The sequence below is a fragment of the Echiichthys vipera genome, assembly GCF_963691815.1.
Source record: "Echiichthys vipera genome assembly, chromosome: 9".
NCBI lineage: Eukaryota > Metazoa > Chordata > Actinopteri > Perciformes > Trachinidae > Echiichthys > Echiichthys vipera.
The window spans coordinates 7218237-7234709 of record NC_139834.1 but is presented as its reverse complement, the minus strand read 5'-3'; the positions used below and the strand labels follow the sequence as shown (position 1 = coordinate 7234709).

Genomic DNA, 16473 nt, shown 5'->3' with positions numbered 1-16473 from the left:
TTAAGAGTCATCAATTAACCTAACATGTGCATGTCTTTGGACTGTGGGAGGAAGCCGGAGAACCCAGAGAAAACCCAAGCAGACACGGGGAGAACATGCAAACTCCACACAGAAGGCAACCAAGCCACTTTTTTATTGTGAATAATTCGCAAATAAAGGCTTATAAAACGAAAACTAAGAGATGACAGCTTTCACTGACGTTAGCATGTAGCTACATATAACTTAAGCAGTGGAATGGCTGTGGAGTGACGTTACAGCAGCACTTTTTACCATGAAACAAAATCACTAATAAAGGCTTCAAAAACTATAAAATGTAACAAGTTCCAGCATGAATGTGATCCCAAATTGTTGAGAACTAAACAACATCGGCAACCAAGACTACAGCTTTCCCTGATGTTAGCATGTAGCTACATGTAGCAGTGTATGTAAAATGTAAACATTGCAGTAATGTATGTTGTTGTTTGTCATTTCGGACCACAAACGTGTTTGATTGTGTAGTTTTTGATTTATGAGCTTTTTTTGGAGTACTATAGGGATGAGTCCTAAAACCCAGAAGTGAGTCAGCATTTTTGCACTCCCAGTTCCCTCGTCTCAAAGTCATTGGGATTTTTTAAACGGGTTTTTGGTTAGTTGGCTAAAATAAGGTATGTGGTTAACACCCTATTTAGTGCTGCAGGTTTTATAGATATTTCAACCTCATTTATGTTCAAGGGTATGATGTAAAACCACGGAGCCGGATGGGTGACAGGCACTTAGAGCATTTGTGATAAATGTCACAGCAATAAAACATTTTGGGTGATCTCATCATTAGAGCACACCAACAATGTAGGAGGAGAGAAAAGATTCAGATACATTAAAAAATGCTTGAAGAGGAATGAGGCGCCACTAATTATGTAAGTTATACGATATAATCATCTGTTGCTTTGGGGCTGTACTTTATTGTTATTGTCGTCTCCTCCACCAGCAATCTTGGTTATGTGCTGTCAAGGGTCTGCGCCTGCTGCACGACCAAAGCCCCAGCACAGGCGTGATAGGAAGTGTTATGACGAAAGCAATTTCCATAGAGACAGCTCTGCTTGCTTGCTTGCTTGCTTGCTTGGCTGCATGCTGACCAGTAACATGCTTTTTTTTTATGACACTGTGATTGATTACAATTAAAACGCAAGGCGATCTCTTTCCTTCACACAAAATCACTTTCACTTAGGGAATTCACAAAACAGGCTTAATTAAACTCCAGGGACACTACTTTCACATTCCCGGCTACGAAAGAGGTTCTTCAGAATCAATAACAAATTCAATGAGTCTTTCTAATAGTCAAAAGTGACATTTTAGACACCACACGGTTATTTATGGCGAGGAAAAGGTCATACAGATGTAAATACAGACTTTTTAGTTGCCTGTCTCAACAGTGCCATCATGTGTCTGGTCGACCACAGATTGAGAGGCAACACATCCCTTTGTCCTTCTATAAACAGTCCCCTCGGATAGGTGAATAAAAAAAGACTTATTCAGGCACAGCGGGACTGCAAACTATACCAATGCTGAAGAGATGACATCATAAGTGGTGAGATACAGACGCTGAACATCAATAACTGTTGAAAATGAAGATCTAGTCATGCAAAGTATGAAATTCTGAATAAATGAACATACTCTTTAAAAAAACTACATTTGCATGAGTTGCATTACAGGTGTTTTTCCAAGGCATCCCTTTCTTTACGGTCTTTCATCCTATAGTAATTAGTGCTAAAAGTGTCAGTCCCAGGATGCTCCTCTCCTGGTTGGCTCTGTCACATGAATCACCCAGCCTCCCACCTGGGTTTTGCTAAAAGACCACCAAACCATCAACTTTCAACATTTCCCATCAGTGATGCCACACTCCTCTGCACTCATTAGAGTCAAAACAAAGAGCAGATGCTGTGGTACCTGCCACCTGTTGAAACACGGTATCCGTTTATACTGTGACTCAAGATGCAGGTAGTTTATTTAATCATCTGACTGGCCAACCTTTTCTTCATTTTAAATAAATGACAGGGATGTTTAATCTATGCATCATCAGAGAGACACACAGCGGCATTAAAACATATCTGATATGATCACAGCATCAGCTTCATTACCTTACCTTTCATTTGTGTCAGCTGGAGATGCAACGGGGATCTCTCTCTGTCAGAAGTCCACTTATCATGAAAGATATCCTTCTCCAACCTCTTTCAGCTCCCCTTTTTTGTTTTCTCTCTGTGGCGTAGAGGGAATCGGAGTGCTGCCACAGGTGGCAGAAACTACAGATGCAGCTGCCACATCGTTAGTTGGAGGGACAATGCAAGGAAAGGACAAGGTAGGTAGGAGCCGCTGCAGCAGTTCAATGAAGCAACATGTGGCTGCAAAAACTGTTTCATTTATCCTCCTCCTCCTTCTCATCCTCCTCCTCCTCCCCCCTGTGGATACTGCTGGAGTTGGAGGGCTTTGAGAGCGAGAGAGGGGGGCTGAGACGGAGGGTCCAGTTCTTCCAATAAACATCCCCCTTCTCATCAGATGCGCATTCAAAGCATCAGCACCACCCACTCACTCCAGCAGCCCTCCCTGACACCGATGACAACAAGCAATATTCAGGTGTCCTTTATTATAGCGAGGGATCAGAGTATAATCAGTACATGACATGTACTGTAACACCAGGGTAGTGAAAACAGGCTTGGAGGGACAGGGTGGGTGGGTTAGGGAGCGATGTCTCACTCATATCACCTATAATCTCTCTCTCTCTTCCTCTCTACGGTGTGATTGGAAAAACATCCAATGTGGGCGCTTGGCTGTCTCTGTTTGTAATCACTTGGTTTGATCCATATGTTTTCTGGGAGGTTACCATGGCATTTAATATGTGTTTATAGAGTCTTTTTGGCAGTCGTGAACGTAGATGGTGTGTGTGTGTGGGGGGGGGGGGGGGGGGGGGTTTGTGTGTGTGTGTGTGTGTGTGTGTGTGTGTGTGTGTGTGTGTGTGTGTGTGTGTGTGGGTGGGTGGGTGGATTGCCTGAGCATCCGCCTCCAAATTGAATTAACTTGCAGCCAATAAAACCAGGTCTGCACACCCCCTCTCCGCTGCTTGCTTCCTTTTCCCTGTCTGTTTCTCAGCCTCTCAAACACGCACGCACGCACACGCACACACACACACACACACACACACACACACACACACACACACACACACACACACACTCACACACACACACACACACACACACAGCTCATTCACCCTCTCTCTTTCTCACAACAATCAAATAGTAGAAGGGTTAAAGGTAAATTCCACATTTGAAGGTTTTAATTTAGGTGAATTCAGTGGATTCAGTAATCGGTCAACAAATGTCAGAAAATGGTGACAATTGGCACTTAAACATTCCTGAAGCTCATGCAAATCCTCATTGAAGAAGCTGGAAGCACAGAATGCTTAAACGACTGACTCGCCAGTTAGTCATCTAATTGTCTCAGCTCTACGTAGAACAGTGAGTCTGTGTCCCCATCAAGCATAAGGTAATCAAGAATGCTGTTAATGAATGTGGTGATCAGCCAGTTCTGACGTTTTATTGTTTAGTGCTTAAAATACTTCTGTTCCTGTGTCAACACTGAGTTATATTAGAGCTGAAGTAATTTGTAGACAGAAAATGTATCTGCAAGTTTTTTTTCAAGCAAGAACTGTCAAATATTTCCCCTGATTCACTTCCTTAAATGTGAGCATTTGCTGCATTTCTTTGTCTTGTGTGATAATGAATGGAATGTTTTTAGGTTTGGGACTGTTGGTCAACAAAACAAGCAGCTATGCTGGGGAGCAGATGGACAACCATCAGTGCCCGGGCTCCTCTGTCATCCCATCCTGCAACAAGAGTTTGTCCGTGAGACTGCAAATAAATCCAAGGCCTAATTCATATTGCATACAAAGCTCTGCGGGGATGCTGTGGGCGAGGACCTACGAACCACAGAGGTTTGCTGCTGAGATAGCAGCTGCTGTACAACATGGCTGGAAAGCTAAAGTTTGCCAGTAGAATTTGGCTACAGAAGCTTCATAAACATGTCAACTACCAGGCTGCTCAAGGACATGGGAATTTGAGTCAAGGCCCAATGTCAAGACATCAAAAGCCCTCTCTGGTGCTGCTGAAAGGGCAAGTGTCTCTGGCTTAACAGGAGAGACAACACCTGATAATATCAAGAAGGAGATGACATTATGGAGGTGAGCCCGGGACACAAAGCCTCCTCCCTGAACCCACTGGAGGTTCAGCAGACGCATGGATGACATGCTGAGGGAGGAGCGCACCCACTTGAAAACCTCACAATAGCAAGGTCTAACCAGTGTGAGCAGTCAAACAAAGGATTGTATCACCTAGTCTTAAATAGAATTGAATTGAAGACTTCACCTTTGGCTCTGGGGATTTGTGACAGTAAATAGACCGATAAATCATCATTGAATCAAATAACATCACAACAACTAATCATTAACATCTACATGGAAGTGGAATTTTGCCTTCAACCCCTAGAAAATAATAATCAATTAATCCAAATTAGAAATTGAAAGAATAATCGATAATGAAAATAATGATGATACTGTGAAAAGAGCTGATTTATATATCACATTTCTAGATATTTTATATGACAAAACAGCAAAAAGCCAACAAACTTTAACACAAACAACTTGAAAATACTTCAACTCATACGGATGAATACACATGATTACAACAGTGAAATCTATGTTTATATAGAAAAAAAACATTTGTTATACTTTGTATTTATGTGCAATATTGGTGCATTTAATTGTTTAATGGGTTTTCATGAAGATTAGATTAGTATATGGGCTTTAAATGGTCAAGTACCTTGTTATGGTGGAGTAGTTCTGTGTATAATCTGTGATGATGGGTGTGTCAGCAGGTTCACGCAGCAATACAATGGCGCCTTCAGGTATCGCTCATATGCTTCGTAAATATAATAACGCAGCATTCAAGCGTTTATTTTCAGTTAAAAAAACAAACAAACAGAGACATTTTGTTTCGCAATTGCAATAAGAAAAATCTGGGAAATATTTTACGGATAATATTGTACATTTTAGATGGTTATTAGTAGGTGAAAAACAGTTGTGAATAGCGGTTTTCTGACATTTTTTTCTTAACATTTTACGTCAAGATGTGCCACCAAATTGTGGTCAACATTAGCTCAGTTAAAATAACATGTAGCGCCCTATATCTCGGCTATTTGTCACTTTAATTGGTTGAGTAATGACGGCCCAGGTTTTAAAATCTCCGACGCTTGTGAATGTAGCATGAGTGGTGTGGTCCAGCGGGTCAGCAGCAGCAGCAGCGGCGGCGGCACGTCACGGCGTCACTGCACTTTGACGCTCATCTTTCACGCTGACATCAAACTTTTTGATAAAAAGAAAAAGTGTTGTTTGCCTCGAAAGAAAACACGCAATTAATGTTTTAAAAATGTCCGAAGACTCGTGGGCGGTTGCTGTCGATGTTCAAGAAGCCACAGCTCCATGTACACAGGTAAGTTTTTTTAAAAAAAGTGACAAACGGCTGACACAAACAGTTAAACTTGCGCATCGTTCGTTAGCAGGTTAGCTTAATTTGCTACCTATGTGCTTCACACACGCAGTTCGTTGCATCATTATTTTACAGTTAATAAATGTGTTTTCTCCCACCAGTTTGACTTCTCAAGGAAAGTGGACCGAGTGCGTGCTCTTTGTAACATAAGAGGAGACATAAATGGTAATTATTGTTATTATTTTTTACCTAATTTGACCGCGTAGTTGTGGTTTTTGACTGTTTTTGTTGTGGTGGTGGTGGTGGTGGTGGTGTTCGTTTCCACCTGTGCAGGCAACGTATTGCCGAAGCCTGAAAATGGAGACTGTAAAAGAGACGGCGACAAAGCGGACCTGGCTGAACAGTCCCTGTTGAACAAACTGATCCGCCACTCTCTGGTGCGCAACAGGAACCAGGTGGAGGTCCTGCAGCGGGACCCCACCTCTCCCCTGTACTCTGTGAAGACCTTTGAGGAGCTGAGACTGTGAGTTTGACAGATGAGCACATGTATGCTGTTGAGTTCCCCCTCCACAATAACTTAAGTCTTTCTGATTTGACTTGATGATGGATAGGAAACCTGATCTTCTGAGGGGTGTGTACAACCTGGGTTTCAACAGACCATCCAAGATCCAGGAGAATGCCTTACCCATGATGCTGGCGCAGCCGTGAGTTCACTTCTTGCTCTTGAAATGTTTGGATGACAAGTAATGGATCCATGAGTCAGGGGACTGAAAATGAAGCAACAGTTTGGTTCATATTTAGTGCTTTGGGTTTCTTCTAGAGAATGTTTACATGCTTTAATGTGCCACAAACACATTCTTTTCCTCAAACTGTCTGAATTAGATTAATCGAATATAGAAATTAGCTGATTCAAGCTATTTTTTTTCTCCCTCTTCTATGACAGTAAACAGAATATATTTTGAGTTAAGGACAAAATGGGCATTTGAGGATGTTGATTTTGTTTTGTTTTAACATTTTCTGCCCAAAAAACTAATCGATTATTCGGGAAAATAATCAACCGATTAATCGATAATGAAATTGGTTGGTTGCAGCCCTGGGGCCTCATTTATAAAACTGTGTGCAGGATTCACGTAAAAGGCGGTGTACGGACAAAACATAGGACGTGTGTGTGCTTAAAAATATTGGGATTTATAAAACAGTGTGCATGCACGTCCTACGCCAGTTTCCCAATTAAATCACAATCAACTCTAAATGTGGCGCAGCTTTTGCGGCTTCATGTCACGCCCAAAATGAACATTCATTCATACAGACATCATGAGGAAAACAAAAAAAAAAGTCAGTGTGAAGTTGACGTTCTTGTTGGAGAGGTGTTTGTAGGACCCAGTGTGGGCGTTAATGATGACAAAACGGCCGTAGAGTGTCAACATGTTGCTGACACAGATAATGCAGTGCAGAAGGTCAGACCGTTGTCGAAATGAAAAAGAGATGAATCAAAGCCTTTTCGTTCTCACTCGGTGCTCTTACAGCAACACAAGTGCAGTCAACAGCACCGGTTGCATTTGAGCAACAGAACATTGATGCAGTTTGGGCTTTTTTATTTCCCTGTTCTCAGAGATCCAAACAAACCATGAGAACAGTGCATGGCAGTCGGAGCCGGCTCATAATCCGCTCGTCCTCGGTTGTCAGTAAGTGAGCGAGCGTGCATCGTTACGCATTATGATGGCATTCTTTTTATACCTGTCCCTTTTGATTCGATTGATCTAAAACACTACAGACGTGGAGATTAATCTAATTTTAAAAACAAAAATAAAACAAACTAAATCCATACAAAAGACTGTTTATATGATAGCTATGATATATTTGTTACTTGATAGCTATATCAAAACTTCGCCCCTTTCTGTCAGACGGAGGCATTGATAACAGCATCAGTGTAAACATTATTTGTCCTGTTCACCATATTATTTATGAGAATGAACTCTATAACCTGCAAATATTGTTTAATACTTACAGAACATATTTATGAGTTATGAGGGTCAAAGATATCTTCCTTTGAATTTCTGATCCTACATCTTTATTGTTGTTTCATCCCTCTGCCGTCAGTGTCGCAGTTTCTCATTTCTCCCGTTTCTTTGCTTACGCCTGGGTCAGAGTGTGCGTGGAGGACCGCACATTCCCCCATCAAGTTTGCGTTATATAAATCCCAAAGTTTGCTTAGAAAGTGTCGTGCGCCCTGTTCGGCGCGCTTGCCACCTTTAGAAATGAGGTTCCTGGTCTGTCTGAAACACTCAATTTTAAGCACCCGTCTTGTTTATAGAAACAGTTTCTGAATACAGATTGTGTGCATTTCTCTGTGGATTGAGGGTTTTGATACGTCCACAGTTTTTTTTATAACGCTTAATCTGCTTTATAATTTAAAAAAAAAAAAACTATAGAAATTTCACTTTTTACTATGAGACCTTTCACGCTAAGTAAGTAATGGTAGGTATTTGCTGGTTCAAGCTTCTCAAGTTGCCCTTCTCCATGTTATTAAAAATGATTCTCTCTTTGCATTTTAGATCTTTTTTTAATTTTATTTTTTTAACACGAGCGACTTGATATTATGAGCATGGACTCAAGAAATTAATGAACTTTTTTGATAATCAAGTCAAACAATTATTAAAGTTGTTTATCAAGAAAAAATACTGAATATTTTCTTGTTCAAGGCTCTCAAATGTGAGAATTTGCTGCTCTTCTGTCTTTTATAACATAAATTAAACAACTTTGTAATTTGGACTATTTGTATTTTACAACAAGCAACTTGAAAACATCACCTTGGACTGTGGGAAATTGCAATAGCTGTACTAAATAGTTATTTGCTGAATGAAAATTCATAATACAAAGAGTGATTAGTTGGAGACCTGCAGAAATTACTTATATTAGGATTAATCCATTTAGGACTGCAACTATTATTTTAATTATCAATGAATCAATTTATTTTTTAAATTCATCTTTTCATTTGTTTGAATCCAATTAAATGTCAGAAAATAAAAAAATAAGTCACAATTCTCCGACCCCTAAGCTGGTCTTCAAATAACTTGTTTTATTCAACCAGATATCCAAAACATAAAAATATTCCTTTTACAATAATATAAAACTAAGATAAGCAGCGAATCCTCACAACCCAGAACCTGGAACCAGCAAACGTTTTGCATTTTTGCCTAAGAAATTACTTGTAAGACTTATCAATTATCAAAATTGTTGACACATGTTCTGGCTTAATACCGGTCAATCTTCGTTCCTACCTTTACCTATGGTCATGAAAGCTGGGTCATCACCAAAAGAACCAGGTCGCGGGTACAAGCGGTCGAAATGGGTTTTCTCAGGAGGGTGTCTGGAGTCTCCCTTAGAGAGAGGGTGAGAAGTTCAGCATCCGTGAGGAACTCGGAGTAGAGCCGCTGCTCCTTTGCGTTGAAAGGAGCTAGTTGAGGGGGTGCGGGCATCTAGTAAGGATGAACCCTGTGCGCCTCCCTAGGGAGGTGTTCCATGTAACTGTCTGCATAAATGAAAAATTATTTAAGCGATTATCAAAATAGCTGCAATTTAACTCCCGTTGAAATCATGTCCTCTTATGAAGGCAAGAAAGTTCTCTTCACTTTTAAAATGAATATTTCCACAGTGACTGCAAGGATTTTTGCCATTCAAATTGCATTTTACACATCCATCGACATTTTAGTTTATATCAAGAGACGCATTCCGTGGGAACACAGAGATGAGCCCAGTTTTGGCGCCTTATTGACCAATACCATCATATTTGGTGGATCTAAAAGAATAAGTCACTTGCTCAGAAACTTTATTAAACATAATGACAGTGAACATACAATTTAATTTAGCTCCAGATCTATGGACTATTATCCTTGCAGTTATTCTAAAAGCCTTTTTTTTCACATCAAGTTAGTCTGTGATTTCTTTACTTTTTCTATGCCTGTATTTTCTCTGGGTCCAGACCTCAGAATCTGATCGCCCAGTCACAGTCCGGCACGGGTAAAACCGCTGCTTTCTCTCTGGCCATGCTCAGCCATGTAAACCCAGCCAATAAGTGGACTCAGGTAAGCATAACATGTATTCTGCGGAGCCAGCCAGTGTCAACATTCAGTTGGAGACACTCACCATGTAAAAACTGTTTGGTTCTTTCAGTGCCTTTGCATCGCGCCGACGTACGAGCTCGCTCTGCAGATTGGTCAAGTCATCGAGCAAATGGGGAAGTTTTGTCCTGATGTGAAACTGGCGTACGGGATTCGAGGCAACAGAAGTAAGAATTTGATCGTAATTGTAATGACGTGTGACGGGGGGGGGGAAATGGCATTTCAAATCTTTCCAAGTGCCAGTGTTGGTAAGGTCACTACATGAATGTGTGCATTCTGTTCAGTGGAGCGAGGAATGAAGTTGCAGGAGCAGATTGTCATTGGAACACCAGGCACAGTCCTCGACTGGTGCACCAAGTACAAGCATATTGACCCAAAGAAGATTACTATGTTTGTGCTTGACGAGGCTGATGTGATGATTGCCACACAAGGTCATCGGGACCAGAGCATACGGATCCATAGGTGGGTTCATTTCCGAGAAACCTACCAATGATAATATAGTTTTTTTTTTTTAGCCATCAATTTTCTCTTGTTACATTGTTTCCATCCTTTTATTCGTAACAACAGACAGCTGACAAAGGACTGCCAGATGCTCCTTTTCTCTGCAACCTTTGAGGACTCTGTGTGGAGGTTTGCAGAGCACGTGGTTCCTGATCCCAATATCATCAGGCTGAAGCGCGAAGAGGAGACTCTTGACACCATCAAACAGTTCTACGTTCTCTGTAGGGAGAAGGAGGACAAGTTCACATCACTCTGTAATCTATACGGGAGCCTTACCATTGCACAGGCCATGATCTTCTGCCATGTAAGTCAGCTGTTTTATTCTCTTTACACTTCAAATGATTAACAATTGACATTTTCCTTCACCGTTGGACCATTTACACCTGATGACGTACGATCTGTGTCTGAAAGACATCGATTCATGGCCTCGGCATTCAGACAGATAAATGTTTTCTTTATCGTAGTCCTGCTTGCATCGGGATCAGATCTCACAATGCAAATTAATTTGCCAGGGGTCAAGGACTTGTCAATCAATTCGACACAGCCCACGCTGCTGTAGGGGTTCTTCTCAGAGTAAGAGTTAGGCTATGGCTGGGCGATCAATCAATTTTATAAAAGTATTCAAATATATGGTTCAGGAGGATGTGTTAACATGACATGCCCTTGAGACTGGACTAGTTTGAGATACTTTGGTGGTATAAGATGCTAAAAGCATAGATGGTGATCTTGCTGAAGGCTAAAAGCCAGATGGAATCATATTGTGTATATCGCAACCTGTTTCAGACAGCCAAGAACTCCAAATCTGATTGTTTCTAAATGTGAATCCTCAAGTTAACTTCAAAGCTCCAAATGGTGGTAAAACACGTTCTTTACTCACTCTTTCCTCAGCCCAAAACCATAGTCTGGTCCAAGCACAACTTTTAAAGCAGTAAAGAACATCCAATAGGCCCATCTTTCAAACCTTTCAGCACAACACTTTCAGTTCCTCTGTTGGTCTCTTAACAGCGTATGTGGCACAGCAGGCCTACTGTTAGTCAAACAAGCAACCGAGCCATTCAGTTTAGCCTGTCCTTTCTTTATATTTTCTAGACTCGCAAGATGGCTTCTTGGCTGACTGCAAACCTGACCACAGAGGGACACCAGGTGGCGTTACTGAGTGGGGAGTTGACGGTGGAGCAGAGAGCCGCTGTCATCGAACGCTTTAGGAACGGCAAGGAGAAGGTGCTCGTGACCACAAACGTGTGCTCCAGAGGTGAGGGAGGAATTTTCTAAATTCAAAACATCATCTTTATGGTGTGTGTGTGTGTGTGTGTGTGTGTGTGTGTGTGTGTGTGTGTGTGTGTGTGTGTGTGTGTGTGTGTGTGTGTGTGTGTGTGTGTGTGTGTGTGTGTGTGTGTGTGTGTGTGTGTGTGTGTGTGTGTGTGTGTGTGTGTGTGTGTGTGTGTGTGTGTGTGTGTGTGTGTGTGTGTGTGTGTGTGTGTGTGTGTGTGTGTGTGTGTGTGTGTGTGTGTGTGTGTGTGTGTGTGTGTGTGTGTGTGTGTGTGTGTGTGTGTGTGTGTGTGTGTGTGTGTGTGTGTGTGTGTGTGTGTGTGTGTATCTCCAACCCATTTTGTTGCTTCCAGGTATCGATGTGGAACAAGTGTCACTCGTGGTCAACTTTGACCTCCCTGTGGACATGGATGGAAAGGCAGACAACGAGACATACCTTCACCGTATCGGCCGCACAGGACGCTTCGGCAGAAGAGGGTTTGCTGTCAATATGGTTGACTCCAAACACAGCATGGATATAATCAACCAAATTGAGATGCATTTCAGTATGTTTTCACTTTCTTTCGGTTTGATCACGTAAAACGAGAAAATAAAATGATCCTAACACGACCTCTGCTTTTTCCTACAGACCGGAGAATCACAAAACTTGACACCAGCAATCTTGAAGAAATGGAAAGCCTGATCAGCTGAATGCTCTGCGACATGTACTACCAAACACTGAAGCAGTTAGACACGTTACCTCAAACGGGACTTGAGTTCCAGGGTTTATTGTTTACAGAAGAGAGATGCATGCTAATGTCGACTATGCAAACTTATTTCATGGCAGTAATTAGTGCCAATTTCTTTTCATTTGATGTGTCCGACTTGGATCACTGAAGTCACCTTAAGCCTTTAAGCTGTCTCCCAGAGACTATAAACCAACCACTAGCTGTTAAAACAGCATTCAAAGAGTGGTGATAATGTTTGTTTGATTATCTGAAGTGAATTATTCAATTATTCATGCAGGATTGAAAAAGATCCTCGAGTGACTTGAAGCATTTTAAGGTTTAAATGCCTGTTTCAGCCTTAGCGTTAGCTGACAGTTTCCTGATACTTTGGATGTTCTATCAGACTGTGAAGCCAGAGCTGTTGCTCATTTTTCTTTTGTGTGTGTGTGTGTGTGTGTGGATAAAATAAATGAATAAATAAACTGTTGCAGTAAACTTGCTCAACAGAGGACAGTTTTTTGGGGGGGTGGGGAGGTGTTACCCAGCCCAATATCCTTTTGATGACACATTAAAGAGCTTTAAAACGTTTTTATGTTTTCAGCAATGTGTTCCTGAGGTCTAATGTTCAACGTGTGTTTGTCTGGGTCACTGTTGAAATGGGTTTCCTATGTTCCCTGTTCTTCCCAAAACCCTTCACAAGGTAGGGTTATGTTCCCTGGTCACATACAAGGCGGGGAACATATGTACGCTCCCGTTGAAATCATGTCCTCATACGCAGGCAAGAAAGTTCTCCATCTATGTTCATTGTTTTGCTGTTTGAACTGTGAAGTTAGTTTTAGTTTATATCAAGAGACTCATTCCGTGGAAACACAGAGCTGAGCCCAGTTTTGGCGCCTTATTGACTAATACCATCATATTTGATGTATCACCGTTGTGACGAAAAGAGAGCTGAGCCGGAAGGCAAAGCTCTCGATCTACCGGTCAATCTTCGTTCCTACCCTCACCTATGGTCATGAAAGCTGGGTCATGACCGAAAGAACGAGGTCACGGGTACAAGCGGCCGAAATGGGTTTTCTCAGGAGGGTGGCTGGAGTCTCCCTTAGAGATAGGGTGAGAAGTTCAGCATCCGTGAGGAACTCGGAGTAGAGCCGCTGCTCCTTTGCGTTGAAAGGAGCCAGTTGAGGTGGTTCAGGATCATCTAGTAAGGATGCCCCCTGGGCGCCTCCCTAGGGAGGTGTTCCAGGCACGTCCAGCTGGGAGGAGGCCTCGGGGAAGACCCAGGACCAGGTGGAGAGATTAGATCTCCACACTGGCCTGGGAAAGCCTCGGGATCCCCCAGTTAGAGCTGGTTGATGTGGCCCGGGAAAGGGAAGTTTGGGGTCCCCTGCTAAAGCTGCTGCCCCCGCGACCCGACCCCGGATAAGAGGCTGAAGATTAGATGAGATAAAAGAATAAGTCACTTGCTCAGGAACTTTATTAAACATAATGACAGTGAACATACATTTCTTGAGAGAATATACAATATGTTTAAAAGATGAGCCTGTAAACTCATTCTCTTCACCATTTAAATGAGTGATAAGTCATTGGTGCTGTCATTCATCCAGAAGTCATTTTGTGGCTCTTTTCAGTATGAAAAACTATAAAAGGAGTACTTTACCAGAACATATGGAGGGTCGTTAGCAGTTGATCTTTTTCACAGCAGTCATTTTGACTCAGACAGAAAAGCACAGGTGTTTCTAATGACGATGGCAATGGCTTCGTTCATTGTTCATGGGGAACACCTGATGTGCTCTTCCCTCTGCCACGTGTGAAAAAAGGCTTCTTTTCCTGTGTCCTGATTACCTTGACTACTACACCACAGCAGTGAATCAACACACACACACGTCTGTCAAATGAAAAACCAGCCACAGGATTCAATATTCTTTTATGGATTTGTTTTTACACGCTTTGAAAGCAGGGCAGTAGTTGCAGCTTAAAATGAAAGTGGGATGAATTCAGAGGTGAGAACCAGAGTGACCGTACTTTGTCCTGTTTATTAAATTCGATCTTTAATATTAAAGCTTGGTCAACGTGGGTGAAAACATACTGAAACAGTATTTTGGCGTTTATTTAAAAATATATTTTTATGTACACTTGTGTGTTTCGGTGTCGGCTCTTGTTTTTCTAATTCATAAATCTGGATTGGCGTAGAATTCATCTTTATCTTTTGGCAGTAAAAGAGCTCATCAAGAGCTTTAATTTGGTGAATATACTCATTTTCACCCAAAACATTAATTACGCCCCTCTGGTTCTTACTCCTCATGCTTCTGTGCCTCTGCATCTTAATGAAATAGGACTTTATTTGGCATATATGAACATAAAACTACAAAATGTGAAAAAGCAACGTAACCCAGAAAACCTCTTTGTCGGTGTATTTGTCTGCAGCATCTCTGATTATCGGAATTCAAATGGGAAAATCAGAAGAAAGAAATCAGAATTTCTTCTCTAAATGAGACTGACAAAGGATCAAAGTTGTTCTTTTACTACTTATCTGCATACTTTTAAATGTCCTCATAGGACAGCTGTTGTTATATACAGCTACACGGATACATTTTAGTATCTGTATTTGTCAATTACCAAAAATAAGATCATGTATATGTAAAGATCCTCCTCAGATATGTTTTAAGGCATAAAAACGGTCTGCTTTGAATAATAATTTGTTCTTTTCACAAACAATAGGCAAATTAACTTGTAAAAAACTCACATTCAAAGCACATGGAGACATTATTGAGTCCTGAAAGATGTTTTTATGTGTCCAACATACTGGGCCACGATTAGCTCCAGAAATCATAGGCTTTGTCTCTGTACTAGATAATCTAGTACAGAATCGAGTCTAGATTCAAGGGGAGAAACGTTTCCTCCTTTAGCTGCAGTAAACTCTGCACACGCATCATTCTGCACAGTGGAGCTTGAACATCCAAGGGAAGAAAGTGGGACGCTTTTTTGAGTGCGGAGGGATTTTAAAAGCCACCATGGCTTGACTGGCAAAAAACAATAAAATCATTTAAGCTCACTCATGCACCACTGCACTGTCATTCTGAGAGATGCACAGCACTGATCTGTTCAAGATGCCACACTGGGCCAAGGTCATATCCATATCTGTGAAGCTCCTGCGTGGTACGTCTACGGTCTCGATGGAAGCCTCTCTGTACTCTGCTCCATACCTGAGCTCTGCACTGGCTCTCACCATCAGCAGAGTGTCCGTGGGGTCAAAGTGCTGCTGGAACCTCCTGCCACATGGTGCACGGATAGCTAGGAGCAAACTCTTAGTTTCTTTGTGAATTATTGCTCCTGGGTCAGGGGGCTTAGGCGGCCAGACCCCAGCCCTCTTTCCCACCTCAGAGCTCTGGGCCACACCCTTCACTGTGGGGAGATCTGGCTCCTTGTGCCTGTTCTTTCCCTGCAGGAGAGCAACATCAGACAGGCTGAGGGCGGACATGTGTTTGTCCAGGCTTCTCCTGGGAGGACTCACCCCTGACTGCCTCCTCTCTATGGATGGAAGAACCTTGTACTTGTTCAAGGACTGTGGTGGAGCATGTTGCAGCATCTGGAGACCCTCATCCTCCTGGCTCAGCTGGCTGGGCCACATTGTGGGCTGGGACTGGGAGCGGAGGGTCCTGTCTGGCCTGCAGCTCTGCACAGGAGAATCTGGGGACGCCGGTGGTGGCCCCTGGGTGCTGTCAGTGTCACCTGAATACAGAGAGTTGTTTGCAGCCGGTCGGCTTCGCCCTTTGGATGACTTTGGCCTCATTAAATGCATCGATAACCTGCTGCCAATGCGCTTTCTTGCATTCACAATCGGTCTGATTCCCAGTTGTCAGTCCGTTAAAAACACACACACACACACACACACACACACACAGAGAAGCACGTCCTGTTGTTTTAAAAGCTGCTTCACTACATTAGAGAAGAGATTCGTCGCACTGAAGCTAAATTACAAGTTAAAATGCTAAAAGAAAATACCATTTGTGCGCTTTCCACCCCGTTTTAACAGAAAGTGCCTCACGTTAGGCGTCAGCGAGGTTGCCATGACAGTCTGGTTACCCTGACGACGCCTTGTAGCGAGAGCTTTAAGAGGCGGAAGGAGACCCCTGGTGTTGGAAGTTCGCAACTGCTGCTTGGTTCACTTTAGCTTGAACCCTCCTGCCCTCTTTATCAGCTCAAAACATAATCAATACTGTTTTATCGGCAGGGAAACTTCACCCTAAACTCACACAGCACATGTCCCCTCTTACCTGTAGTGTTATGTGTACAAGGTAACACACAGACCTGGTGGGGAGCAGTTTCATGTAGGAACTATTTTCTTTCGACCGAACTACAATG

The 16473-nt window shown here is 42.3% G+C and overlaps 2 protein-coding genes across 2 annotated transcripts; one reads left to right on the top strand and one right to left on the bottom strand.

The window, feature by feature from the left end:
• Positions 1–5453: 5453 nt before the first annotated feature.
• Positions 5454–12094, top strand: ddx19a (DEAD-box helicase 19a; the record flags this gene model as incomplete). Its single annotated transcript, XM_083920470.1, has 11 exons — positions 5454–5516; positions 5675–5738; positions 5847–6036; positions 6125–6217; positions 9496–9598; positions 9687–9801; positions 9919–10096; positions 10202–10439; positions 11225–11387; positions 11758–11949; positions 12033–12094. The coding sequence occupies 11 exons, from the start codon at positions 5454–5456 to the stop codon at positions 12092–12094; spliced, it is 1461 nt and encodes a 486-aa protein (XP_083776596.1).
• A 3066-nt stretch (positions 12095–15160) lies between these two features.
• On the bottom strand, positions 15161–15910 carry ubxn10 (UBX domain protein 10; the record flags this gene model as incomplete). The annotated part of the gene is made up of 1 exon (XM_083920469.1): positions 15161–15910. One exon carries the CDS (start codon positions 15908–15910, stop codon positions 15161–15163), a length of 750 nt encoding a protein of 249 aa, XP_083776595.1.
• Between the last annotated feature and the right edge of the window lie 563 nt (positions 15911–16473).